General features: G+C 48.2%; 2 protein-coding genes across 2 annotated transcripts; both read left to right on the forward strand.

Annotated features, from left to right (window-relative positions):
* The first annotated feature begins 23 nt into the window (after positions 1–23).
* Positions 24–12,005, forward strand: GRPEL2 (GrpE like 2, mitochondrial). The gene is made up of 4 exons (XM_047729758.1): positions 24–171; positions 2,585–2,738; positions 3,803–3,884; positions 8,778–12,005. The coding sequence occupies exons 1-4, from the start codon at positions 95–97 to the stop codon at positions 9,140–9,142; spliced, it is 678 nt and encodes a 225-aa protein (XP_047585714.1). The 5' UTR covers positions 24–94; the 3' UTR covers positions 9,143–12,005.
* Positions 12,006–14,363: 2,358 nt separating this feature from the next.
* On the forward strand, positions 14,364–26,072 carry PCYOX1L (prenylcysteine oxidase 1 like). Its single transcript, XM_047731073.1, has 6 exons — positions 14,364–14,516; positions 18,272–18,478; positions 19,909–20,083; positions 21,439–21,650; positions 24,520–24,660; positions 25,131–26,072. The coding sequence occupies exons 1-6, from the start codon at positions 14,429–14,431 to the stop codon at positions 25,790–25,792; spliced, it is 1,485 nt and encodes a 494-aa protein (XP_047587029.1). The 5' UTR covers positions 14,364–14,428; the 3' UTR covers positions 25,793–26,072.
* The last annotated feature ends 1,758 nt before the right edge of the window (positions 26,073–27,830 follow it).

Genomic DNA, 27,830 nt, shown 5'->3' on the forward strand with positions numbered 1-27,830 from the left:
GCCCGCGAAGGCTGCCGGGAAGCGTGGAATCTCGCTAATCTCGTCATTTGGAGCAATTGCGCATGCGCTGCCTCCGTCAGCCGAGATCGGGAATATGGCCGCGCGGTCCGTATGGGCGGTCCGGCGGCTGGTGCAACGCCTCCTGGCCTCGAGTGCCGCGTCCGAAGGCAGGTGAGCGAGGCAGGCCGCGGGTCGCGGATTGAGGGTAATGCGAGACAAGCAAGCTGGAAGGGCGGTTATGGGCTGGAGGGCGCGAGATGACTCACCAGACCTCTCGGCTGTCCGATTCGGCACTCACGGCCCCATTTTACAGATAAGGAAACTGAGGCACACAGCTGCGTTTCCTTGCCAGGCCAAGAAAGAGCCGAGATCACGTTCCTTGGAGGTGGGAACACTTCAGCCCCGAGCATCGACTGAATTGGGGATGTACGTCTACCGGCCCCTTTTCCTCCAGCTGGGGTGTCTGCAGTTATATTGAATTTTCCCCGCCGACTTCCTGTGTGACCCTAGGCCAGTCCCTTCCACATTATCTCGGCTTCACTTTACCTGTCGGTAAAAGGAGGACGGTCGACTTGGTCTCCAAACGGCTCTTTCACCTGAGTCTATGAAGTTGCATTTGCTGCTCTTCACCATCAGCTACGGCACCTTTTTTTGATTACTTATCATGCCGACTGTAGAACTTTATGGGTAGTTCTTTTTATTCTCCCGTTCAATCCAGAAAACTGAGGTTTAGAAAAGTTCAGTAACTTTTCCAAACTCAAGGCTCTAGAATCGGCTCTTTTAACTAGTGAACAACGTTAATTATTCTCAGGGCGACTCCGTGTTTGACTGTGTGTTCCTCAGAAAGAATAAAAATGAGTGAACTGTGGGGTGAGTAAGGTTGGACTTCTGAAGTGTAAATTAAGCTGCGGGGTATCCGGGAATTTCGCAAAACTGTTTGCCGCCTTTTTATCTTTACACACTTGACCTAACACCCTGCCCTAGCACCTGGGTGCGAGATTGAATTCTGTTGAATTCTGGGTTTCGGGCTTTTTAAGTCTTTTTGGCAGTTTGTGATGTAGGGAAGTGACTAGAAGAAAAAAGTTAGCTTCTGATAAAATTTCCCCTCACTCCAGTTCTGGAGCAGGAGGAATTGAAGGGATCAGCCTCAACTCTCTGCTTCAGACACGGGCTTTGGCCGTTTTCTCTTTAAACTGGCCCTTGGGAGTATTATGACCTACTTTCAGTTGGATAAATGTAGTTAGTTGAGGAGGAAGGTGGTATTTCACCCTGTGTGATTTGCCCCAAATCTATGGTGACCATATTTTGTGAACCAGAAATGTGGAACCGTTTACAGTCTGAAACCAGATTGTAATAACTGAGTTCAGGGCTGGCCTGGAAAGTCTAGGACATAAAAGTCATCTTGCCTGTAGCTTTCTACTGACTTTTCCCTCTCCCTTGCTTGAAGCAAACACTTTTTACCCCTTTTAAATCTTTGCATGGATGTCACCTCAATGACTGCTCTTCGATATATGCCTGTTCATATGAGTAAATTATTTGTTTTAAAGACCTCTTGTACTCACAGATTGATTTTGTTGATTTTACTTCAAATTATGAGAATCCAGGAAGTGTAATGGAAACTTCCTTGAAGGAGGAGTGAGAACTGCTACAATCCAAGATTTGTAAAGTAGGCCCTGCTCTAAAGTTCTTCCTTTGTAAGCAACTATACGTCAGACGTTTGAGCTGTGTGAAATTCTGGATTACAGACATGATTGAATACAAAGATCCATTTTATTCACCTGTTTATAGTTCACAGCCTGGAACGTATAGTGTTTTATAAGTGTTTAACTGACTTGATTTTACACAGACGTGAGTTCCCAAGTCGGGATTTCTCTTAACACAGGTGCGCTTTCATAGGAGCCTAACTTAGGAGCTTGTGGTCAAGAAAGCTTTAGAATTCTAGGCCTGACTCCAGTTTGACACAGTCCCTTTACTGGGCTTCACTTTCCCCATGTGTAAAGTGAAGGATTGATCAGAAATGTACGGCTTTGTGTTTTGATTTCCCACTTCCGATATTGCCCCGCTGGTTCTGGGCATAAGAACTCGGTTTCTCTTGCTGACTTTTGCGTCCTCACTTCTAGCTAGTTCTGCTGCCTTGTGTTCAGTATCCTGATTCAACGGAATACTGGTTATGTGGTCACAAGCCTCTCTGAGCTTCAGTTTTCTCATTTATAAAATTGAGATGATAGGGGAGCCTGGGCGGCTCAGTTGGTTAAGTGTCTGCCTACCGGTCAGGTCATGATCTCAGGGTCCTGGCGTCCGGCTCCTTGCTCAGCTAGGAATCTGCTTCTCCCTCTCCCTCTGCCCCTTCCCACCACTCGTGCTCTGTCTCAAATAAATCAATAAAATCTTTAAAAGAAAAATTGATAATATAATTTCTGTCACACACTGTGAGATGAGAAGATCATTTACGTAAAACCTGACAGTGGTGTCTGACATTCAGTAACTGTATACTTTATAAGTGTTGGTGGTGTTACTGTGACCGCAAGCAGTTTGGCTGTGTGTGATGGCATTTCTTCATGTGCCCCCCTCCCTATCACTTTAGGGGATGGCCGCATCCTTTCAGCACTGCCACCCAGAGAACTGCTGGTGAGGCCTGCAGTTCTGAGGACCCTCCCGATGAGCTTGGGCCCTCTCTTGCAGAACGAGCCTTAAAGCTTAAAGCTGTGAAACTGGAGAAGGAAGTCCAGGACTTAACAGTGAGTAGATTTTGTCTGTTCCTCACATCCCCTCTCTGGCTGAAATATCCACACAGTTTTTGTGTCCTTTTTTTTAAATTAAATTTCCTCTCATAGGCTCTTTACCTCTCCCCCCATATCTACTCTCCTGCTAGGTATATTAGGCAAAATAGTCTATCATCGTTAAAAACATGTAGTCACAGTACTTATATACCTAATGTTGTGGTAGCTTCAGAGGAGGCCCAGGGCCTGGCATGTAGTAAAAACTCTGTAGATATTTGTTGAATGAGTGTGTCATTTATCACTGTCCTCTGCCAGTCAGACTACATCTGGCATACTCTGCCTACCAGGGTTGACAGACACGTGTTGAGGGCGGTAATTAGTTAGTTCCAAAGCAAGACCATCCAGAATGGTAAGGAGGTAGGAAAGCATGTCTTGTGAGAGCAATTAAAGGAATCAGGATTATAAGAATGAAAGAGGAAAAGATTAAAGGAGCTAAACTAACTGCCTTCAAATAGAAGACACACTTTTAAAACTTAATGTTTGTTGCCCTGGAGTTCAGTTCAATGGAAGAAAGAGGGTGGCATTGGCTGCGTGTGAAAAAGGAAGCTTTCTCTCAAGATAATGAGCTTGAAAACACCTTGTTGAGTCTTCAGAGTAGGAGGCTAAATGACAGCCTATCGGGGTTGCTGTACAAAGTAGGTTCCTGCTTTGACTCGGAATTTTTAGTAGCTGATGTAAGATTCCTGCAGCTCCTAATTTTTATTTTTTTTTTAAACCTATCACAAGGTTGAAGTTTGTAAAGTAAGGAAAAACATTCTTGGGAACGTGGGTGGCTCAGTTGGTTAAGCAACTGCCTTCAGCTCAGGTCATGATCCTGGAATCCCAGGATCCAGTCCCTCATCGGGCTCCCTGCTCAGTGGGGAGTCCCCTTCTCCCTCTGACCCTTCCCCCTCTCATGAGTGTTTTCTCTCTCTCTCTCTCATTCTTTCTCAAATAAATAAATACAATCTTTTTAGAAGAAATTCTTTTCCACTAGCAAGCATGTATTTTTCTGATCATTTTGACTTTGCTTTTGGTGTCAGATGAGATACCAGAGAGCGGTAGCCGATGGTGAAAACATAAGGCGGCGAACCCAGAGATGTGTAGAAGATGCCAAGATATTTGGTGAGAGATTTATTCATGATAAAAATTAAACTGCCTTTTAGTTTGGGGCACCTGGGTGGCTCATTTGGTTAAGCGTGAGGCTCTTGATTTTGGCTCTGGTCATGATCTTCGTTGGGAGGTTGAGCCCCATGTTGGGATCTGCACTGGGCATGGAACCTGCTTGGGATTCTCTCTCTCCCTCTGCCCCTCCCCTCCTTTGTGCAGGTGTGTCCTCTCTCTCTCTCTACCTCTATCTCTCTACCTCTCTCTCTCTCTCTCTTTCTCTTTCTCTCTCAAAAAAAAAAAAATACCTTTTAGTTTAAGGATACTGACAGTATCCTTACAAACTGAACATAGTAAAAAACACATCTAGGTCCTAAACCAATCTTCCTTTGCCCTTCCACTCTTGCCATATGTCTTGTGAGATTTTTATTGGGAATGTTACCAAGTGAACTATTTACTAAAATAATACTTGCCTTTGTTTTGACCAAAACCTTTGTTACTTAATTTTTCAAGCATGTACACTTAACATTCTAGTGCTTACGCAGCCAATTCTGTTTAACTCATTAACAAACAAGTGAATCATTAAGATGTTCAGAGGAGAATCCAAAGAGCGAGACGCGTGGGCAATCAGGAATACTAAAATTTGCTTCGTAGAGCAAAACTGGTATGTAACCATAGTGCAGTGATCAACTGTGTCTCCGCCAGACAGTTTTCACTACTGTGGACAAAAATCACTTGCATTACCATCAGTGTTTACAACTTAATAAGTTAGCAAATAACTCAAAGACAAAGCCTCAGACCATATGGGAGCAGGTAGAAGTTGTACTAGATCACATCTGTTTTTTCACTGATGACTGAATAATCTTGGTCTTTCAATCTTTGAAGTCTTTCAGGGGCACCTGGCTGGCTTAGTCAGTGGACCATGAAACTTGATCTCTAGTTAGGCATTTGAGCCACACATTGGGCGTAGAGATTACTTAAAAATAAAATCTTAAATATATATATACATTTGAAGTCCACACATTTTAAAAAAAACAATAAAAAATAAAGTCTTGGGGCGCCTGGGTGGCTCAGTGGGTTAAGCCGCTGCCTTAGGTCATGATCCCAGGTCCTGGGTTCGAGCCCCACATCGGGCTTTCTGCTCAGCAGGGAGCCTGCTTCCTCCTCTCTCTCTGCCTGCCTCTCTGCCTACTTGTGATTTCTCTCTGTCAAATAAATAAATAAAAAAAATCTTAAAAAAAAAAAAATAAAGTCTTTCACAAATTTTTCTCTGAACACACAACAAACAACTCGTTCCAAATGTGTTCATGTAAGGGATAGTAATGGATTGAAGGGTAGAAGGCAGATCTGTGATTACTCGCCTTACAGTTTCGTTAAGAGGATTATACTTTCATTGCACATAGAATGCAGGTGCTTCAGGAGCCCTTGGACTGTATGTAGTCCAGTCTCCTTTTACAAATGAGCTGGAAAAAGTTAATTGGTGACAGAGAGAGACGTAAGTCCGTTGGCTCCTGACCCCCAGTCTATTTCCCCCATGTCACACTAGTCCCTGTTCTCTGGATTTTATCTGCTGTTTGTGCATAGAATTCACTTCATTCCTGTCCTATCCAGCCCCAGTGCTTTGGCATAGCCTTCTGCTTTGCATTCAGTGCTAGAGATACCACGTTTCAGGGCTACGATATCAGCTAAGTACTGACCCCCAAATTGTATTACTGATGTTTCATCCAAGTTTTAATGTCTTATTTCCAACCATCAGGACAGAGCTTTGCAAACTACAGCCTATGTGTAAGTCCATAAATACAGTTCTGAATTTTATTATTAAAAATGTGTAGAAATTGGGGCGCCTGGGTGGGTCAGTGGTTAGGGCCTCTGCCTTCGGCTCAGGTCATGATCCCAGGGTCCTGGGATCGAGCCTCGCATCGGGCTCTCTGCTCGGCGGGGAGCCTGCCTCCTCCTCCTCTCTCTCTCTGCCTGCCTCTCTGCCTACTTGTGATCTGTCAAATAAATAAAAATCTTTAAAAAAAAAAAATGTGTAGAAATTGGGGCGCCTGGGTGGCTCAGTGGGTTAAAGCCTCCGCCTTTGGCCCAGGTCATGGTCCCAGGGTGCTGGGATCGAGCCCCGCATCGGGCTCTCTGCTCAGCAGGGAGCCTGCTTCCTCCTCTCTCTCTCTCTGCCTGCCTCTCTGCCTGCTTGTGAGCTCTGTCAAGTAAGTAAATAAATAAATCTTTAAATTAATTAATTAATTAAATAAAAATAAAAATTTGTAGAAATGATCACCTACGTAAGATCCTTGATTTTTGCCTCATGTCACAAAACCTAAAATATTTACTATATGGCCCTTAATAGGAAAAGTTTGCTGACCTTTGAGCTACAAGGAATTCGGTAGCAAGTAAACTAACTTGGTACCTGGGAAAGACTTCTTTCCTGCTTGAGGGGGCAGGGTAAATTGGCTTACTAGAAGTCCGGCTTTGATGGGTTATATCACTTGTATCAGTTTCCTCAAGAATTGATAAGGTTCCCAGGAACAAACGAATACTAGCTAAGCTCAAAAATAATTTGATAATCGAATTTATTCATGTAGAGAGCACAGTGTGTCTAGCAGTATGCCACCTAAGTCATTTGCTTGGGTCATTTCTTTTTAGTGGCCAGGAATACTTAGAAAAATTGAAGATTGTTCAGGGAGCATGGGGTTAGAAAAAAAATAGAAAGCTTTTATTATTTAATTAATATGTAATAGAGCATGATGACTCTCCTTCCAGGGAAGGTTTTTGTCTCAGTAACTCATCTACTCTTAAACAGGTCATAAAGATTCTCCCCCACCCCCACTCCCAAGAAATGGTTCAGACACCAACTCCCTAATTAGAATAGAATCAGAGACTGAACCACACTCACTATACAAACAAGAGAACCTGGGCTTCTTTTTACCCAAATTCATACAACTTGACTGGACAGAAGTCAGGGTTCTTTGTACCATGGCAATGTACAAGTCTGCCCAGAAGCCTACCGCTTTCAAAATTCTGTTGGAGTATATGTCTTCTTTTAGTAGCCAGGAGATGCCTTTAGTACTCCCTGGTTGATCTTTATGAGACATTCTTGTCTCTTGGGTGGAGTTTTGATCTAATCGGCATACTTCTCAAGCCTGAGGCAAACCTTTTCTACTTTTTCAGCTGATTTCATTAATAGCCATTAATATTTATAGCTGCCATCCCCAGTAGAGGTGGAGAAGGTATCTCATGGAACTTTGTTCACACCAGGTCTGGTTCCTTGGAGATGCCTGCTGGCTTTGCTCTTTCCTCTCCTTTACCTCCTCTCCCACACCAGACTTCTCCCACATTATACCAGCATTCCTTCACTTTGGTTCTTCTATTTCTTCTGATATCTTCTCTTCCTGTCCATCTGTCATGCCCCGGCACCCCAAATCCATTATGTACATTATTATTAGACTAATTTGAATCCTATTACACTTGTTTGCTCAAGATGCTATAAATGGACTCTGTCACCCAGAAGTTAAAGATAGAATTCCTACCTCTGTCAGTTGTTCCTTCCAGAATCTAGGCAGCCAGTCTAGGAAATTTCTTCTCTGTCATCTCTTTTATTGCCTCCCTGTGGATGATCTTCCTTTTTACCTCTGAATACAGTTAAGGTGGCTCCCTATTTTGATGCATAGCCTTAAAACTGTCCCTGGATTGGGGTGCCCAGAAGTCAGTTAAGTGACTGACTTCGGCTCAGGTCATGATCCCATGGTCCTGGGATCAAACCCCAAGTCAGGCTTCCTGCTTAGCAGGGAATCTGCTTCTCCTTCTCCCTCTGTCCCTTATCCCACTCATGGGTGCACTCCCCACCCCCACCATGAATAAATAAAATCTTTTTAAAAAAAACTGTCCCTGGATTAAAACCAGATGAACAAAGTCCTTCATCCTTCACTAGTTATCCCACCAGGGCTTTGCTGTTACCATAGATATCTGTAATGATGACATTCTTAACATTTCTGTAAGAAAAATCAAGATGCTACATTGGGAGTAATGAGATTGCTCAACAATTGAGTTTACTTTTAGAACAGTTCATAGAACTAAAAAGATTTTAGAAGTTTTGTGGCCCATCTCCAGCAAGTATATGTATGTACATACATGTGTAACTTCCGACCAGGGAGTTGGAGACTCACCTCCTCTATAGAGTATATTACTTTCCTATCCCCATTTAACCAGTCCTCAAGAATAAACCTTCCTGAATCTCGCTTAGCACAGTGTTGTCAACTAACTTCTGTATTATTGCCCTCTACCCCATGAAATACCAATATCTTGTCCCTATTGAGAGTGCATGTCTTAGCAAAATTAAGACATACAAGAATTTTCAAAACTGTACATGTCAGTACTAAAAGTGAATAGCCATAAAAATACAAGAAACAATGATCCCTATTTTTTTTTTAAGATTTTATGTATTTATTAGAGAGGGAGAATGAGAGCGAGCATGAGAGGGGGAAGGTCAGAGGGAGAAGCAGACCCCCAGCTGAGCAGGGAGCCCAATGTGGGACCCGATCCTGGAACTCCAGGGTCATGGCCTAAGCTGAAGGCAGTCGCTCAACCAACTGAACCACCCAGGAGCCCAATGATCCAGTTTTTAAAGCACGGGTTTCTGACATCCTGCATTCAGTCTTACCTAGTCCTTAGGTTCTAACCATCTTCCCCTTTTCCTAATAGGCTTCCCAGTCATATGCCTTCCAAGAGAAACCCTGATTTGTCAGTTGGATTAAGGTGGTAATCATTGATGATGATCCCTGGGTCCTGTGTGGCAGTCTTCCCACTTCCTGGGGTATCCATATACTAGCCACTCCCCTAGGCATTCCACATACTCCTCCCCTAGGAGCAAAGTGATTTTTCTTCACAAACAATAAAAGTGTCTGGTTTCTCTAGGAATTCAGAGTTTCTGTAAGGACTTGGTAGAAGTGGCAGACATTTTGGAGAAGACTACAGAGTACATTTCTGAAGAAACAGAGCCTGGGGACCAGAAGCTCACTCTGGAGAAGATCTTCCGAGGGTTATCACTTTTAGAAGCAAAGCTGAAAAGTGTGTTTGCCAAACATGGCCTAGAGAAGATGACACCCATCGGTGACAAATATGACCCTCATGAGCATGAACTCATCTGTCATGTGCCAGCAGGTGTTGGGGTACAGCCTGGCACCGTGGCATTAGTAAGGCAAGATGGCTACAAGCTTCACGGCCGAACCATTAGACTTGCCAGGGTGGAAGTAGCAGTGGAGTCTCAGAGAAGACTATGAATGGGCCATGAAGAACTGAATGTTCTCCCAGAGTACAGCCACCTATGTTTCCTTTATTTATTAAACTAGGTTTGTATTGTACATGAGGTACTTCATGTGATCTGTTTTGGATTTAGTCATATTGGCTTTATTTCTAAGATACTCTACTGATGAATGTTACCTATTTGGTCTCATCAGAAGTCTTGGCCATTGGGCATTTGAACAATGTGACAAGTGATCCTATGGCCTTTGTCCAAATATGTTTAAGAAAATTATTTTAAAATTGGTACTCTGATGACTGTCAATTGAAAATCTTTTTAAAAGTGGAAATGAGTATATGTTTATGTATTTTCAACTAAATGTTTCTTTCTAATGGTCCCTACAACAGGAATCTTGTATTTCATGGGGAAAGGAGATGGTAGGGATTGGTTCAACATCTGGGTACTTAGATGATAAAGCTTTAGAGTTACATGAATTTAGATCATTTGGGTTGGTTTTTATACACATAGATTTTTAGGACTTCCCCTTTTTATTATTTTCCTTTTAGCCATCTTTTGTCCTTGTAGCCCCCGCCAGGTATATTCACACTCATTGTCCCATTTACTAGGGCTAATTAAGGCCCAGGCAAGACTTGGAAGACAGGGAGTATCAAGAAATTCAAGGTGCCAGGTTCCTTTCAAGCAAGTATGACCAAGAAACCTTGTGCTTTGCTGGGTTACCTTACAATTCTTTTCAGCCTCCCTAGGTATATAATCATTTCAGGGAAACCAAGGCAGCACCAATAACTAATGACCCAAATCAGTCTACGTAGGTAATTTACCTACAGCTTTTCTCTCCACTAGCCCCTAAATCTTCCACTTTGTCAAATTTGCCTCATCATCCTTTATTAGATTATGCAGGAGGTGTTCAGGGCAAAAATGTTAGGTTCCTACTATTTCTCATTTCATTTAGTTAATGCTGAATTTTTTTTTTAATTTGGTACTCACAAATCACTACCTCTCATGCTGATAAGCTTTATTTTCCAGTTTTTGTATCTGTCATGTTACGTATATTAACATCTAGCTGTCCTTTATGTATTGGTCTCATAGAATTAAGGAGCCTATGTGTTTATTTTTTATTTTTTTCAGTCTTGCTTATGGCTGGTGTTCTGTAAAGGATTTGTTCAATAAAGGAGCAAGTGAATGACCCATCAATCTGACTTTAGAAAGGAGGTCAGTTACGGAGATTTTAATGTTAGAAGAGGCCTTAATGATGATCTCATCTCACCCTTTCAGCTTCTTAAGCATGAAAACGTCTTTTTAGGACTGGACTCAAAATGTCTAAAACTAGTAAACTAAATTTCAGTGAGAACTTGAATAAGGAACAACTAGATATTAACTTTAATCATTTAAGATCCAGCAGTTCTGTAATGAACATGCAAATGTGTCCCCAGTGGACAAAGATTATTAGACGTACAGCTTGCATAGGTAGGTTCAGGTTTTTTAAATTAGTTATCCATAAAGTAAATCTGTTTCTACTGGAATTTTATGACCCCATTCTGTGGAGTGTTACAAGTTACCCTCTTAGACGTGGTAGATAGTTCCAGCACACTCCACATATGTATCAATAAAACCATCCCCCAGTGAGCCCTGCCATCTCCACCAGAATTAGATACTCCAAAAAAAAAAAAAAAAAAAAAAAAAGAGTGCTTTTAAGAAGCAAACGAAAGACTGGTGGTAAGATTTTAAAACCAGAACCTCTTTGGGCTTTCCAGTAAGTGCATACTGTAAATTTAATGAGCAGTCAGATTTCACAATAGAAATTTGTCTTTTTTTTTTTTTTTTTTTTTTGCCTTCATTCCTTTGAGATTGACAGATGGTGACAACAAGAAAAGGAGCCAATTACCTATGTGTTCTTGAATTACTAGCTGTCATTATCAGTGAATTAGAACAACCATAGTTTTAGGTATGAAATGTTCGAGTACTTGAAGAGTCTTCTAATATTCCTTGCAACTTCCTGTTTTAGCAAGTAGATTAAGAATAATTTTATGTTTTTATTTTTCAGTAGTTATGCAGATTTAAAAGTGTAAATTTAGAAGATGGAGCTATAATGGTAAGAATCTCAAAAGTTGGGCTTTTGGGAGCCAGAGCAGCATAACAGAGCATAGGCTGTGGAGGCATAGACTTGAACATAAATCCCAGCCCAGTCACCTCTGTGATCTACATCTACATTTCACCCTTCTGAGCCTGCTTCCTTGTTTGTACAATGATTATAATTCCCTCACAATATTGTGAGGATTAAATGAAATGTGTAAATTGTCTACTACAATAGGCCCTCAAATATTTATTTTTATTACTTTCTATTATACATGTTATTTTGCCTATGTTTTTAATAGCTGTCTAAAGTCTAGGCATAGGGGAAAACTGGTTAAGTGGTGCTTCTATTAAAAAAAAAATTGTAATTTAATCTATCAGTGACTTATTTTCCTTCCAGCTTTCTGGTTTTTTTCTGTGTATATGTGTTGTTGTTGATGTTGTTTTAACTGTAATGCAAGAAATCCACACTTTCAGACTGGAGAAGCAAGAAAATTGTGTCTGCTCTTCATTACTTTAATCTTGTTGGCAAAGTGAAATTGTTGTAGGCCTGCAGATATGTAAGGAAGCTTTGGCTTGAAGAGGGGATCCTGGTGTTTTAATACATGGATTCTACAAACCTTTCACAGATTTTCTTCACTGTCATAAGGGAATTAGTTTGATACTGATAAGTTAATTGGTGCTCTTTCATGGCAAAGGATCTGATAAGTGAAGAAAGGTTCTTGTACACTAAAGCAAATCAAATAGGGAAAACTAAGGATGAAATAGAATATTCAGAAGCAACTTCAATAAAACCTGAATTGACATAACTAGTTCCTGTGTTTAGTGTCTTTGTCTGCCTATATATTGACATTATGGTCACTTCATTGACTCCTCACCCATCTTGTCAACACTCAGCAGAGGTACCTTGAGATCCCACAGCAGCCCAGCCAAATGGATGTGGTGTAGATGTTCATTCTACACCCTGCCTTGGGGTTGAAGTCTTGTCTGTTCTCCTACCTCCTTGGCCTTGCTTCATTCTGATTCTTACGTATTTCTAGATCTGGACTTCTGTTTTTGCCTTCCTCTCTGGCATTGCCTTATTTTCTTACACTTGTTTCTTGGTTCTAGTTGTCTTATCTGCTTCAATCATGTCACTTGAACTCCTGGACTTCTGATCCTCTCAACCAGATCACTGACATGTGGCCTTACACAGATCTTCAGCTTCCGTGAGTCCTTGTCAAGCTCTGCCTGGCTTTGTCTATACATTTACTTAACTGGCTGCCAAATACCCAGCCTCCTGGCTGAGTGGTCCTCTTTGGAGCCAGCCTTTCCAGCAATTCGGCCTTGGATTTCATTACTCTTCTAATCTTGTCTTGATATCCTGGCTCCCCAATCCATTGCTTCCCATATTCCCAGTGCTAGGAAGTATACTCTTACTTCTATCTGCTCATACCATCCACATGGTCAAGGTCGCTGTGGAGGTTTCAAACATTGCTCCAAATCTTGAATCCGGACTTTGTGGTTGACCAAAGAATGTAGTAGAAGTGACTGCTGGTTTCCAGACCCAAACTATCCTATCTCTGGATGCTCACACTTACAACAACTCAGCCTTCAATTGACAGCAAACTGAAACAGCCTGTGGAGTGGAACTAGGCCCTAGCTGAGATTTCAACTGATAGCCAATACCATCTTGCCAGCCATCTCGAGTAATTTAGAAATTGGATCCTCCAGCCCCTAGTGTAACAGCCCCCATCTGACACCATATGGAACAGAAATGAGCTGATCTCACAGAGCCGTGCCCAAAGCCCAGATTTATGGGCAAAGTAAATGATTGTTACTGGTAGCCACTAAGTTTTGGGGTAGTTTGTTATGAAGCAATAGGTAACTGATAGAGTCACCCAGCTTCACTCCTGGTCTCCTAGTGTCAACATCACCACTACCTGAACGATAGACATGTTTTATTGGGAAAATGATTTTTCTCTGTTCCTATGCTTCTGCACCAGTAGGTTGGTTCAGTAATAAATATGTAAGGCCTTTTGTTTGGTGGGAGAAAAGGAGGAATTTTAGAGTTAATACAATTTACCCTTCAAAAAGCTACAAGAATCAGATTAAGTCAGCGCATAAGAGAACTTGGCACAAAGTAACTGATGAATGCTTATATAAGAAAAAATTTAAGGAATTATCTTGAGTCAAGGGAATGAACTTAAGGAGCTTTACATTCTGACATAAACATTACCAAAAAGATTATTTTTTAAGATCATAAGAAATGCATGTTTGTCTACTACTTTACTAGCAACCAGCTTGGCCCTTCTGTGACTCAGAGAGCTGACTTGGAATCTCAGCTACATGCTCTTTTACTAGCGTCTGAATCCTTTCAGTTTCTTCTCTTAGCCATCATCTGGCCAAATTAAATATGGGTTTTCCTTACTTATCCTGAAGCTCATCCCCAGCTTTATTTTCTGCCAGAGGAATCTGTCCTTCGCCGTGTAATGAACTAACCACACTGAGCGGCTCTTCTTTTCTGAGGGTGAAAATGGGAGCTTACTCCTCCCTTCCTACCTTTCCTTCCCCAGAGAAGAGACTGGATGAAACCCTTCTCTTTTGGTTAAGTAGAAGGCAGAGACACAAAGTGCATGTAGAACCTGCAAGTACACGTGGGTGACAGCAGTCTCGAAAGCATCTGGCCTTGCTTCCACGCGCTCGCAGGGGAGCGCCTCGCCCCCACTCCTGCACACGCTTGGTCAGCAATTCGCTGCGCTTGCAGATCCTGCCAGACGGTATCAAGTCTCTGATCTCACGTGATTGTCAAAACCACCCAGAACGGGAGCGGGAGAGAAGGGAAACCGAAGCAGACACGGAGACGGCCCGTTAGAGAGCTAGAACCCGCAGGGGTTGGACTGGGACCGAGGTCGCCCGCCTCTCCGGTCGATCTCCCCTCAGCGCGGCCCTGGTCCTGATGCTGAGCACCCGGAGCGCGCACACCTGCGCGGGGGGGCAGGACGAGCCAGCCAATGGAGAACCCGCGTCCTGGAGGCGGGACGGAGAAGCCGCTACTGACGGAGCCTTCCCGAGAGGGATGCAGCTAATGAGCGCCTCGTGCTGGAGAGAGACAGCGGCTCGACCAATGAGAGGCGGTGGCCCACCGGGCTGAAGGCGGAACAGCCAGTGGGGCGCCGGGGCGGGGCGGGGCGGCGAGCCCAGCGCCAACCCGCCAGCACCGAGCGCCGGCGTGCAGCCCAGATCGCCGCCCGCCATGGCCCGCGCTGCCCGGCTCCTCGCCGCGCTGGCCGCGATCCTGGCCGCCGCCGCCACAGGCGGAGACGCCCGGCCCAGCAAAATCGGTGCGGGAAGGACGGGGTGGGGGGCTGCGCGGGGGAGGGCTGTGAGGGAAAAGGGATCGTAGCCGGCAGCTACCGGGTGGGGGAAGGGGAAGGAAGCTGGGCGAGGGAGGGGTCCTCGGGAGAGGAACGGGCTGGAGAAGAGGCAAGGGTCTGAGACTGGGAGAGGAAGGGGACCGGTGGGAGGCAAGGCGCTGATCCGGCATGGGCATGTGGCTACGGCTGCCTGGGGCGGAAAAGAGGCTTGGGACCAGACTGGCCACTGATCTCACCAGAAGGGCCGGGAGCATTGAGCACCTACGGTGGACCTGGCTCTTTGCCAGGTGCCCCGATGGATGACAGAGAGGCCCGGGACTGGGTGATGTCATTCATAAAGGTTTATTGAGGGCCGTCTGTGAAGCAGGCACAGTGCTCCGTAGTTCCTGTCTGGAGGCGAGACTGCACAATACAGGGAAGTCAGTGGTAAGGCTGAGAAGGTACCCCGATGGAAAGAGCACTTCGTCCATCTTCCAGGCTCCGAGAGGCTCTGGAGGGCTTCCTAGAAGGAACATCTAAGCCAAAACCTCAGGGAGAATAGGAGAGAGAACCCAGGAAGGTCTGCTGGAGATCAATTTGCTGAATGACAGTGGAGAACTTTTAACAGCAGTCATCTTGGGTTTTATTAAAATATTTTATTTTGAAAATTTTCAGATGTACAGCAGAGTTGAAAGAACTGGATATACAGTGGTCAACTGTGTGCTCACCACCTAGATTCTGCCCTTAGCAAACTGCTCCTGTACTTGCATTATTACATAACTATCTTCCCCTCCCTCCATGAATTCAACTTACATCTTAATGCATTTCAAAATAAACTGCAGGCATCAGGACATTTGCTAAATACTTCTTCCTGCATCTCATTGACTAGAGCTCCATATTTGTTTGCTCTTTCTATTAACAATTGTCAATTTTAACTCGACAGGGCTCTTAAAGATATTCCAGTCCCTCACATATAAAATTCCCACAGGCAGAGATGCTAGTCTTCTGGTGTCGGGGGACAGAGTCTCCACTCCACTAAGCTGCCCTCTCTGCCCCCTTTTTGGCAGGGGAGCGTGTCCCTTGAAAGCACCACAGACTTATTGGGCTAGTACAGTGCTAAGGCTTCTTTGGATTACAAAACTGCAGTTCAGGCCATAAAGGGTTAAGACAGATGAGCCTGCCAGAAATCAGTTTGGGACTGAGAGTCTAGGGTTTTCAGGGGAGAGAGAATCCTGAGAGCTAGAGCAGACAGAGAAGACCTCAGGGAGAAGGTGGATTTTGGCTCCGAAGGATGGGGAAGTTAGGCACGCTGTGTCTGGAGGGGCAGGGCACTCCCTTCATCTCCCCAAAAATGGGCAACAAGGCATGACATTTCACACTGGCCCCTGGGAAGGGGCAGGGCCTCCTCCCAGCAGTACATGGCTGGTTGCCTGCCTCGTCCCTGCCTACCTGGCCCAGCGGTCACCCAGGGCAGGACACTTGGCAATGCCAAGATGCTTGGTAGCTTTTCTGATTGTCCTCATCTTGGTGGTTTGGATTCTACACACAAGATTGTGGAGCTTTCCTGTGAGGATGGCTTCACCCCCAGACTGCTGCAGGGTCAAATCTGAATACCTCTTGTGTGACATTGGACTCTTTACCCCCACCCCCACAGTTCCACACACCACCTTGCTCGTGCTGTTCTCCAGGGAGAATGTGCTTCTGCTGCCAGGCAAAGCCGATCGTCCTCCAGGGCCCTGGTCAGACATTACTTCCCCTGCGAGGCCTGTGTCTCCACGTGCTCATGCACAATACGTTGCTTCCTCCTCAGGATTCCCCGGAACCCTGTTGTCACAGGGGTCACACGTTGTCATAGCTTGCAGTGCTCGAGTCTGTCTGCCCACTCCCTGCCTGAGCTCAGGAGGATAAAAGCCAAGCTTGATTCTCTTGGGCCCTAGCACATCTTATCATGGACCAGGGAGTGGGCGTTGGTTTGTGGGCATTGAATGTGCTGCTTCTCAATGATGTGAGCTTTTCTGCTTCCCCAGAGCCCTGTGCGCAGCTTCGAGGCCTCATGATATTAGTTCCTCTGAAAAACGGATAACTTGGGGCTCTGTCACAGACAGGAAGGGAGCGCACTGGTTGAAAAAGGTTAAGGGCACTCTTAGAAATGGCTTTGTAAACACTGAAAAGGAGGAAGTGGGTTTGTTTCTCCCCCCCCCCAAGATGCAACAAATACTTAGCTTTACTGCCTGCTAGGGTCTGGGGGGCTTAGGGAGGTGCTCTCAGTCCTTAAATGGACCAGTGAAGGATAGTGTGCAAGAATAAGGTCCTGGGGAAGGAGCGTGTGCTGGAGGAATATGTGGGAGTGACACCTGACTTGTCTTAGGTGAGTGAGGCAAGCAAAACTCTAATTGCACATGGCGGCCCTAGAGGCGGCCCTAGAAGCAGCAAGGCAAAAGGCGACAGCGTTCCCAAAAAAGCAACGTAGGCCAAGGCACAAGTGTGAGAGCAAAGTCATGGGCTCCACAGCCAAAGAAGTTGATGCAAACAAGAAGGGGGAGGGATGGGGAGTGGGGCAGGGAGTGCCCAAGTAAATGGAGGCCAGATCAAAAAGACCTTTGTGTTTTTGCCTTCTTGACAGGACCTAGGCGGTCTGTCATGGGTCTAACAGGGGTCTGGGAAGGAAAAATCAACGCCAAATTTACCTCCTTTTTTATTTAGACAGACTGCTAGATGGGAGGAAGGCTGGGTCTCAAAGTGTGGGAGGTGTGGCTGTCCAGTTCAGTAGCTTCCTAGCTGCCTTGCTGTCTTGGCACAGTGCTATTATGAGTATCTAGATTAGGCTGTCTGAACAGTGGTGCCTCGTAACCTACAGAGCCCACATTGCCAGTGAAACATTTTACCAGTGACTTGGATGAGAGCACCCATGGCTTATGAACCAAGTTTGCAAATAGCAGGAAAGCAGGAGGCACAGTAAAGACAGTAGATGATGAGATCCCCGAAGACATCAAAGCTGAAACTTTGGAACAAGAGTCCAAACCGGCATAGGGTGCCCTGCACAGTAGTTAGCGGCCCGTCCCAGGGTGCATTCCAGTCTTGGCAAACAGCAAATGTAGAAGTGATTAAAGTGTCAGGTGGTAGGTTGCCCTAGACCAAGGGTTGGTGGACTTCTTCAGTAAAGGGCCAGAGAGTAAACACCTCAGGCTTTGCAGGCTATAGGGTCTCTGCAGCAAGTACTCCTCTGCCGCCCTAGTGTGAAAGCAGCCATAAGCAGGCTCCAGAAAGAGGGCGGCTGTGTCCCAGTAGAACTGTGGCCTAGAATTGGCCCGCAGGCTATAGCTTGCTGACCCCTGGATTAAGGAGTCATTTCCAAACACTGATCTTGCCTAACAGTACCTGCAGTGACCAGGTCTTCACCAATTCAGAATGAAATAAAAATAGGGACAATGTAGTGAGTTTGTATAAAACTAAATGTATTCTCTTTACATGATCATCCAGAATGTTGACATTCTTTCCTGCTAACGTGTCTTTTTCATTATAAAATGAGCGTTACAGTAGGTGACAATTTTCAGGTTGTCCTTTGCTCTCTGCAAATAGCTTTACTAAAAAACCAGCCTGCAGATTTCCTTTTTGAGAGGTGATAAGTAGATGAAATGCAGGGGCCTGGGAACCGCCTCCCAGGGGGTGGTCAGTGTGGGACCTGCGGCCTTACCACCCCCTGCGCTGTCTCTCCCCTCTCTGCCTCCCTGGCCTGCTGACAGCCGTGGTTGGGGCCGGAATCGGGGGCTCCGCCGTAGCCCATTTCCTCCAGCAACACTTTGGGCCCCGGGTGCAGATCGACGTGTTTGAGAAGGGGACTGTGGGTGGCCGCCTGGCCACCATCTCCGTCAATAAGCAGCACTACGAGAGCGGGGCCGCCTCCTTCCACTCCCTGAGCCTGCACATGCAGGACTTCGTCAAGCAGCTGGGTGAGTATGTTGCGCCAAGGTCCTCTCCACCCCCCCGCCCCGTGTCTTGCCCAGGGCTGGTGGCAACCACTGGGCTTCTCCCAGATGGCCCTGGAGGTCAGGGCCAGAGGGTCATGTAGCCCCATCTCCTCGTTTTACAGATGGAGCATCTGAGACCAGAGAGGGGAAGGAACTTGCCTGAGGTTACACAGTGAGTTAGTTGCAGAGCGGGGATTAGAACCCAAGCCAGTTTCTTTCCCTTTTGACTTGCTGCCTCTCGGTAGCCATAATTATAATGTCTTCCATGTGCTATGGCTTGCCAGGTACCTGGAATCCTTCCAGGTGGGATGTGGGCATTCCGTCCTCCCTACCCAGCCACCCTCCTGTGAGGCAGGTGTTAGGTCTCCTGAGGAAAGGAAGGCTCAGAGGGTGTCTACACCTTTGCTGCGGCCCCGCTGCCGAGGAGTAAGCCTGATTCAACCCCAGCAGCACCTAGCGAAACCACAGACACCGGTCCTGTTTGACACACAAGCTCTGCTTCTCGGAAGCGACCAGGTGTACTAAAGAGAGCTAAGTGGCAAACACACAGTTACTCATCGCAGCGTTGCCGGAGGTAGCAGAAGGTTGAAAACATCCCACCTGCCCCCCCACTGGGATCTGAGAGTGAATACTGTTTAAGTGCACAGCAGCCAGACTGGGGAAGTCCTTCAGGCTTAGTGTAGAGCACTCGCAGAGACACAGTGTGTCAGTAGGATGCAGAGCTGCAGATAGTATGTGGGGGCGGAGGAGGAGTGACTCCTGGCTATACCCATCCTTAGGAGTGTTGGCAGAAAATCTCTCTGGAAGGATGCCGAAGGAATGTGGCCTCCGTGATGGGGAACTTGGTGGCTCAGGGACAGGAATGGGGGGAAGAAACAGAAGCCTATGACTTGGGGCAGGTCCTAGAAGCTAAGCCTCGGTTTCTACATTTTCAACTGGGGGCTGCTGTCACCTGTTCTGCCTCTTCCCAGGCTGAGAGAGGATGAAGCGAGATGCTGAAGTCCCGGTGCTCTGTAGGCTGTCGCGTGTGGACGGTTGCAAAGAGCTGGGACTCTGCCCAGGCGGTCTTGGTGCCGGGGCTTGCCATCCAAGAGCCAGCAGTCAGTCCCTGGCCATTCCAGGATGACAGCCGAATTCCCCGCACTCGTGGCTGAGTGCATCCCTGTTCAAAAACACCACTGTAAACTGGTACATTACTTTAAATCTCACGTCTTTATCAACTAGCCTGCCCAGGGCATCTGTTGACTATTCCAAACAAGCAGCACAGAGGAGCAGACCATAGTGGCTGGCTCTTCCCTTTAATGGAGCCAATCCATTTGCATCCTTCAGGAGGACCCTCAGTCACTGCTAGATCTCCTGGGGGAGGGGGGCGCTCTGAGAGGGACCTGAGGGGCTCCTGCCTGTCCCCTCAGGCCTGAGGCACCGGCGAGAGGTGGTGGGCAGGAGCGCCATCTTCAGCGGGGAGCACTTCGTGCTGGAGGAGACGGACTGGTACCTGCTGAACCTCTTCCGCCTCTGGTGGCACTACGGCATCAGCTTCCTGCGGCTGCAGATGTGGGTGGAGGAGGTCATGGAGAAGTTCATGAGGTACGCCGGGCGGGGCTTGCAAACGCCACCGCCTACAAGGACACCCCTGGGGTGTGCGGAAGCGGAGGCAGCTGGTGGGAGAGGAGAGTGGGCAGTGGGCTGCCCCGAAGAGCAGGGCCCTGTCTGAAGGGGGTGGCTAGCACTCTGCCCTGTGGGAATGCCGACCTCCTGTGGCTAGGTCTTTCGATTTTCTAGAAGACGCTAGAAATCTAGAGTGATGTGTGAAATCTCCTGGTTTTTCAGTATATGCAACCAATTCATCTTAGGAATAAGCCAAATGAAGCACATCTAGAGGCCTCTTACAGCCTCAGGCTGTGCCCTTCTAAGCCCAACTGACCCCCGGTTTTCCCATGTAGAACAAACTCCTTTTTTACCACTTCCCTCCTCCTTGGGCTCTGGCCTCTTCCCCCACTCCTTCATATGATGAGGACAAGTGGTCTGATGTCACTCTGTCTGCTTCTCACCATTCACCCACTCGCCACCTGGCACGCCAGCTCTCCCCTGAGGGTCCTCCTTGCTTCCTGGCCCAGAGGCAGACATTCAGGATGGCCTCCCGGCCTCCTTGCTGGGTCCTGGTGCTTCGCCACCCTTCCCACCTCCACACCTATGCCCTTCATGGCATCCCTATCTTTTACTTTCCAGGAATCCCCCAGACGTAATGTCCTTACCCTTCTGACATCTTTCCCCCTTGTCCATTTTACCCAAACCTACGATGCTGATTTTCTTTCATGGAGAGGAACTCTATCTGATTGTCCCGTTATGACCAGACTCAGCACGTTGACAAAGCAGCCCAGGTAGAGGCAGCATTTCAAAGATCAGCGGGTCAGTCCCTGAGACTGGGGCTGCTGCGGAGGGGCGAGACGGGAGCTCGCTGGGGTGTGTGGGAGCCCTGTCCGATGAGGCTGGGAGGGAGGCCAGGCTGGGCTAGCACAGCACTGGTGTAAGGCCAGTCCCACCGGGTCCAACGTGTCCCTAGAATTCAGCACAGAGTGCACACTGCTGAAGCAAGCCATGTGACAGTGGGGGTGGGCTGTGGCCCACTGCCTGGCAGTCCCCCGTGGGAGAGAAGAGGACTGTGCCCTCAGGCGGGGCAGTTCAGACAACATAGTTGTCCTTTAGCCGCGCCGTGGGGAAACCAGGTCTAGTGGGGCTCCAGACAGTTTGCCCTGCCCCCTACGCTGTCCCTATAGCTGGGGGAGGCCCACCAGCGTCAGCAGACAGGCCAAGAAACCCAGCCTCCTCTCTCACCCTCCTCATGGAGAGGCAGGGCGGAGCCCTGCTGGGCCGCCCAGGTGCTGGGAGCCAGGACTGGCTGGTCAGCCAGCACACGGGCTCCAGCTCTGCGTGTCTTCCAGGATCTACAAGTACCAGGCCCATGGTTACGCTTTCTCGGGCGTGGAGGAGCTGCTCTACTCACTGGGGGAGTCTGCCTTCGTCAACATGACCCAGCGCTCCGTGGCGGAGTCCCTGCTCCAAGTGGGCGTCACTCAGCGCTTTATCGACGATGTTGTCTCCGCTGTCCTGCGGGCCAGCTATGGCCAGTCTGCATCAATGCCCGCCTTCGCCGGTGAGCCTCTGCCCTCGGCCTGCCTGCTGCCCTTCCCTGGCCCACAGCACCCAGGATGGGCTGCCACCCCCACCCCCCACCCCCGGCCAGTGACAACCCCACACCCACCAGGCTCAGTACAGCTGTCTAAGCACATTCCTACCTCAACCCTCTTTGATTCTGGCATCGGACCTCCAGGCTGCCAGGAAATGATGTTCACCCCATTTCTCAGATGTTGGAAGCAAAGCTCAGATCTTAGTTCCAGTGTGTTTCCACCGCTCCTGCTGGGGCTGGTTTCAGGACCTGGCCTGCTGGGGCCAGCGGGCATGTACATAACCTGCCACCCTCCAGCGCAGGCCGGGGCCTTCTCTCCTCCCCGCCTCCTAACGGGGAAAGTGCAAGCTCAGTCCTTGGTCCGTGTCTCAACTACTCACACTTCCACCCACCGACTCCTAAGCACGCCTTCCAGCCCAGACCTCCCTTCAGGACTGCAGACTCACATGTCCAGTGCTACCCTTACATCTCCACTGGTGGGCCTGGTGGGCACTCAAGGTGGCCAAACCTGAGCTCTTGACCTTCCCCTCAAGCCCGCCTCTCTGAGAGTCTTCCACAGCTCCTTTCCGTTGCTCCAGCCAAAACCCGGACTGGTGCCTTCTCTGATATCCATCACATATCATATCTCATCCTTGAAGGAAGGAAGGAGAGATAGGAGGGAGGAAGGAAGGGAGGGAAAGAAAGAAAGAAAGAGGAGAGGAAGGAAAGGAAACAAAAAAGGGAATGAAAGGAATCTGCTTTGCCTTCCACTTAGAGCCAGAATCTGACCACTTCCCAGCACTGCTTCCTCCCTGGTCCAAGCTCAGCATCCCTCACTCAGATTACTGCAAGTCTCCTGCCAGGCCCCCCTTCCACCCCCACCCCCGTCCCCTTCCCCCTGCAGGCTATTCTTTTTTTTTTTTTTTTTTTAATTTATTTGACAGACAGAGATCACAAGTAGGCAGAGAGGCAGGCAGAGAGAGAGGAAGGAAAGCAGGCTCCCTGCTGAGCAGAGAGCCCGATGCGGGGCTCGATCCCAGGACCCTGGGATCATGACTTGAGCCGAAAGCAGCCCAGGAGCCCCTCCCTGCAGGCTATTCTTTTTTTCTTTTTTTTTTTCTTTTTTTAAGATTTTATTTATTTATTTGACAGAGAGAGAGAGATCACAAGTAGGCAGAGAGAGAGGAAGGGAAGCAGTCTCCCTGCTGAGCAGAGAGTCTGATGTGGGGCTCGATCCCAGGACTCTGGGATCATGACCTGAGCCGAAGGCAGAGGCTTTAATCCACTGAGCCACCCAGGTGCCCCCCCTGCAGGCTATTCTTAACACATAAGCTGGTTGAGCCTTTTGAAACAAAGACACATCAGGTCAGACCTAGGTTGACCTATGTTGTAAGGTCTGTAAGGACTCCCACTTGCCTTCAAATAAAAGCCAAGAGTCCTTCCAGTGGCCTGCAAGGCCTCCGTGGCCCAGGCTCCACCACCTCCCTGCTCCCTCACCCCAGTCCAGCCACTCTGGACCCCTTTGCATGTCCCCTGCATTCCAGATGCGCTCCTACCTTGGGGCTTCTGGGCAGCCATCTCTCCACCCGGAACATTCTTCCCTGAGACACAGTCATGGTAAACTCTTATTCCCTAAAATGTCTTTGTGCAGATGTTCCTTTTCTTTCTTTCTTTCTTTTTTTTTTTTTTTTAAAGATTATTTATTTATTTGACAGACAGAAATCACAAGTAGGCAGAGAGGCAGACAGAGAGAGAGGAGGAATCAGGCTCCCTGCCAAGCAGAGAGCCCGATGCAGGACTCCATCCCAGGACCCTGGGATCATGACCTGAGCCAAAGGCAGAGGCTCAACCCCCTGAGCCACCCAGGCGCCCCCAGAGGTTCCTTTTCATTGACGCTGTCCCATCACCCAGTTTTCAATCCCATGGACACCTCCCCCCACCCCCTGCAGTGCCAGTCCCCCTACCTGGCGGCATCATTTACTTCTTTCATCTCTTCCCCCTAGAATGTCAGCTTCCCAAGGGCAAGAAGCTCTGTCTCCTTTGCTCACTGACGTACCCCCAACCCTTACTACAGGGCCTGGACCCGTGGAGGCACTCAGCCCATTTTTGTTGAATAAATGAACGAAAAGGTATATATTTGACAAGCATCTCCCTAGTGTCCAGGATGCTATCCCTCTTGCTGCTGGCGTGGCTGGCTCCCTCCCAGCCATGAGATCCCACCAGGTGTCCCCTCAGCGAGGCTCTCCTGCTCACTCTTCCAGTAGCTTGTGTGTATCCTTGAAGATACAATTCATATACCACACAATTGTCCCATTGGTATTTTTAAAGATTTTATCTTTAAGTAATCCCTATATCCAACAACCCAGCGCAGGGCTCGAACTTACAACCCTGAGATCAAAAGTCACACCTTCCACTGACTGAGCCAGCCAGGTGCCCCCAATTCACCGATGTAAAGTGAATTTGAGTTGTGCATCCATTTTCACAATCAATTTTAGAGTATTCTCAATGCCTCCAGAATCCCGCATACCTGTAGCCATCACCTCCCTGACAACCCCCCACCTTCTAGCCCTGGGCAACCACAAATCCACTCTGCTTCCAGGGATTTGCCTCTTCTGGGCAGTCTGTACAAACAGAATCTTACCCTCTGTGATCTTTTATACATGGTCCCGGCACTGAGCGTGTTTTCAGTTGATAGCCTTGTGAATTTTGCTGTACTTGTGCATGTGTTGTCTCTCCATGCCCGTGTTGGGGGATTCTTGGCCTGACGGGGGAGGTCCAGCAGGTAGGATGGTGCTGGACTCTGCAGCCTCACAGCCCAGTGATTCTGAGAACCCACTGGCCACTCCCCCCCTCCCAGGAGCCATGTCACTAGCTGGGGCGCAGGGCAGCCTGTGGTCTGTGGAAGGAGGTAACAAGCTGGTCTGCTCCGGCCTGCTGAAGCTCACCAAGGCCAACGTGATCCACGCCACAGTGACCTCTGTGACCCTACAGAATACGGGTGAGTGAGCAGAGCAGGGTGCACGGCCACCCTGTTTCCTAGACCAGGGGCACTTCCACCAGCCTGTCCCTAAACCCTGGTCTGTGAAAGGGTGCCAAGTGGTTCCAAAAACCCGGTGGGAAGTTCCAGCACTGCCAAATGACACCAGAGGGCACTGTCGTCCTGATTTTAATGTCAGAGCCAGAAGGCTGAGACTCCAGCCAGCCCCATTCATTTGACTTTGAGCCTCAGCCTTGCCCCAGTCCCTCCAGCCACTCAGCTGCAGAGCTAGAGCAAAAGCTCCAGACTCCTGACTCCCAGTCCAGTGCTTCCTCTGCAGCCACACCAGTGGGGAAAGCCCAGGACCCAGCATCCGGAGGGCCCTGCTACACCTAAAGCCTCATACCCTCAGCGCTGGGCCCCAGGTGGACATCAGTGGGTAGTGGGCAAGAAGTAAATTGACTTTTGTGCTCTATTATCTCTCCTTCCAGAAGGGAAACCCTTGTACTATGTGGAGTACGAGAACGAGGTGGGCAATGGGTCCGACTTCTATGACATAGTGGTCATCGCCACGCCCCTGCACCTGGACAACAGCAGCAGCTCCATCACCTTTGAAGGCTTCGACCCGCCCATCAATGCCGCCCAGGGCTCTTTCCAGCCCACCGTGGTCTCCTTGGTCCACGGCTACCTCAACTCTTCCTACTTCGGTTTCCCCGACCCCAAGCTCTTCCCCTTCGCCAGCATCCTCACCACAGATTTCCCCAACTTCTTCTGCGCCCTGGACAACATCTGTCCTGTAAACATCTCGGCCAACTTCCGGCGGAAGCAGCCCCAGGAGGCCGCTGTCTGGCGAGTCCAGTCCCCCAAGCCCCTCCTCCGGTCCCAGCTGAAGACCCTCTTCCGCTCCTACTACTCGGTGCAGACTGCCGAGTGGCGGGCCCACCCCGTGTATGGTTCCCCCGGCACCCTCCCGCGCTTCGCCCTCCACGACCAGCTCTTCCACCTCAATGCCCTGGAGTGGGCGGCCAGCTCGGTGGAGGTGATGGCCGTGGCTGCCAAGAACGTGGCCCTGCTGGCCTACAACCGCTGGTACCAGGACCTGGACAAGATCGACCAAAAGGATCTGATGCACAAGGTGAAAACCGAGCTATGAGGGTCCGGGGAGAGCCTGGAAGCGCCCATCCCCCACGGAAGACGTCTCACCTCCACAGCAGCCGGGGCTGGACAGGCTGCGCTGGCCGCCAGGCCTCGTGTGGCAAGCCGCTGCCCCTGCCGGCCTGGTCCCTGCAGCCCACTCTCTGCCTTTCTCTCTTAAGGACTTTCACAGTGTTTGCTTCTTGTTAAGGGGAGACTAAGAGAGGGAAGGAAATTCAAGCCTGTGTATTCATTTTATTTATTTTTTTTTAAGAAGAAATAAAAATCCATCCTCTCCAGCTGCTTCTGACTTGGTTTCCTAAGGGGAAGATGGGAGTGACTGGGGAGGAAATAAGGGGCAGAGAATGCCAAGTCACATTTCTTTATTGCTTCTCATTGCCTACTCCCAAAATGTATGCGAGGCAGCACGTACAATGAAACCGGGGTGGCTGGATGGCTCAGTTGGTTGAGCGGCCGGCTCTTGTTTTCGGCTCAGGTCATGATTCAGGGTCCTGGGATCAAAGCCCTGCCTCAGGCTCTGGGCTCTGTGTTCAGCAGGGAGTCTGCATAAGATTCTCTCTTGCCCCTCTCCCTGCTTGTTCTCTCTTTCTTTCTCTTGCCCCATCTCTCAAATAAATAAGTAAATCTTTAATAAAAACCAAGACATGTACCAGATGGTTACAAATAAAGTAGAAGACCAGAAAACATAAGACATGGTAATAGCTCCTATTTCCTGTGTGCTTGCTAGATATGAGGTACCTAGTTAAATACTAGGGTACTAGGTACTAGGTACTAGGTACCTAGACACCACCTCTCAACAAGCCTCTCAACAACACTGAGTATTGGGAGAGATGACTGTGGTAGGACCCAAGGAAGAGATGGTTACTGAGATACTCACCTCAGTGAAACTGTTAGTATACCTCTGAGCTTCCTGGCAACCAGGGGGAAAAGGGGAATACACCAGGCCATGGGGAGAAAAAAGCTTTTCCTTGGCACCCGGAAGAGTTGACCATTCTGTCCATTACACAAGGGTTGAAGAGTAACACGGTGGATCTTTCTTGCAAGAATACAAGTTCCCAGATGGGGGAGGGCAGCCCTACCTTACAAACATTCACCCCAGCAGAAGGAAGAATGAAAAGGTGTCAGAAGGAGTTCTGAGATGAAGCTAAGTCTGATGCCAAGCTCCCACCCAGATCTGCTAATCTGGCTCTGGGGGAGGGCCCAGAAACCATGAGGACACGACACAGCCAAACAGCACTGATACTGTGCTTTCCTAACAGGAATGGCTCCCAAGGTCATCCTGCAAACTTCCCGCTTTCTGTAAAGATGGTGACAACAGCGCAGCATGAGGAAATTACTCACCCAAGGTCTCTTGGTGAGTTCAGGGGGCTTAAATCTGGAGCGTCTCCCTAAAAATAATTAAATTCAGGGGCGCCTGGGTGGCTCAGTGTGTTAAAGCCTCTGCCTTCAGCTCAGGTCATGATCGGAGGGTCCTGGGATCAAGCCCCGCATTGGGCTCTCTGCTCGGCAGGGAGCCTGCTTCTCTTCCTCTCTCTCTGCCTGCCTCTCTGCCTACTTGTGATCTCTCTGTCAAATAAATAAATAAAATATTTTTTTAAAAAATAATTAAATTCGGGAGTGCCTGTGGCTCAGTCAGTTAAGCCTCTGACTCTTGGTTTCAGCTCAGGTCTTGCTCTCAGCTTCATGGGGTCGCGCCCTGCCTGGGACCCTGTGCGCTACTTGCTCTGCTTGAGAGTCTTTCCTCCTCCCTCTCCCTCCCCTTCCGCCCCTCCCCTTGCTGGTGCTGGTTCCTGCACACTCTCTCGCTCTTCCTAAAATAAATAAATAAATAATAAATAAAATCTTTAAAATTTTTTTTTTAATTCAGCACGGACTAAACTGGCCTCGAAGTTGTTTTTGCTGCTCTGGGATGATAGTGGCGGAAGTGAAGGATGCCTTTGAAGTGCACCTAGCACTTACCTGTCGGTTATTATAGGATTTACAAAGCCGGCGCATCGGTGAGAATGCTTTGGCTTGCAGTAGTAAAAAAACAGCCT

The sequence above is a fragment of the Lutra lutra genome, chromosome 5 (assembly GCF_902655055.1).
Source record: "Lutra lutra chromosome 5, mLutLut1.2, whole genome shotgun sequence".
Classification (NCBI taxonomy): Eukaryota; Metazoa; Chordata; class Mammalia; order Carnivora; family Mustelidae; genus Lutra; species Lutra lutra.

Bases quoted from the DNA above. Each gene is read 5' to 3' on its own strand.
- GRPEL2 (XM_047729758.1), top strand. From the start codon at position 95: ATGGCCGCGCGGTCCGTATGGGCGGTCCGGCGGCTGGTGCAACGCCTC. The intron at 2,739-3,802 runs GTGAGTAGATTT...TTTTGGTGTCAG, and splicing joins AGGAAGTCCAGGACTTAACA to ATGAGATACCAGAGAGCGGT. The intron at 3,885-8,777 runs GTGAGAGATTTA...TGGTTTCTCTAG, and splicing joins AGAAGATGCCAAGATATTTG to GAATTCAGAGTTTCTGTAAG.
- PCYOX1L (XM_047731073.1), top strand. From the start codon at position 14,429: ATGGCCCGCGCTGCCCGGCTCCTCGCCGCGCTGGCCGCGATCCTGGCC. The intron at 21,651-24,519 runs GTGAGCCTCTGC...CCCCCCTCCCAG, and splicing joins ATCAATGCCCGCCTTCGCCG to GAGCCATGTCACTAGCTGGG. The intron at 24,661-25,130 runs GTGAGTGAGCAG...CTCTCCTTCCAG, and splicing joins TGTGACCCTACAGAATACGG to AAGGGAAACCCTTGTACTAT.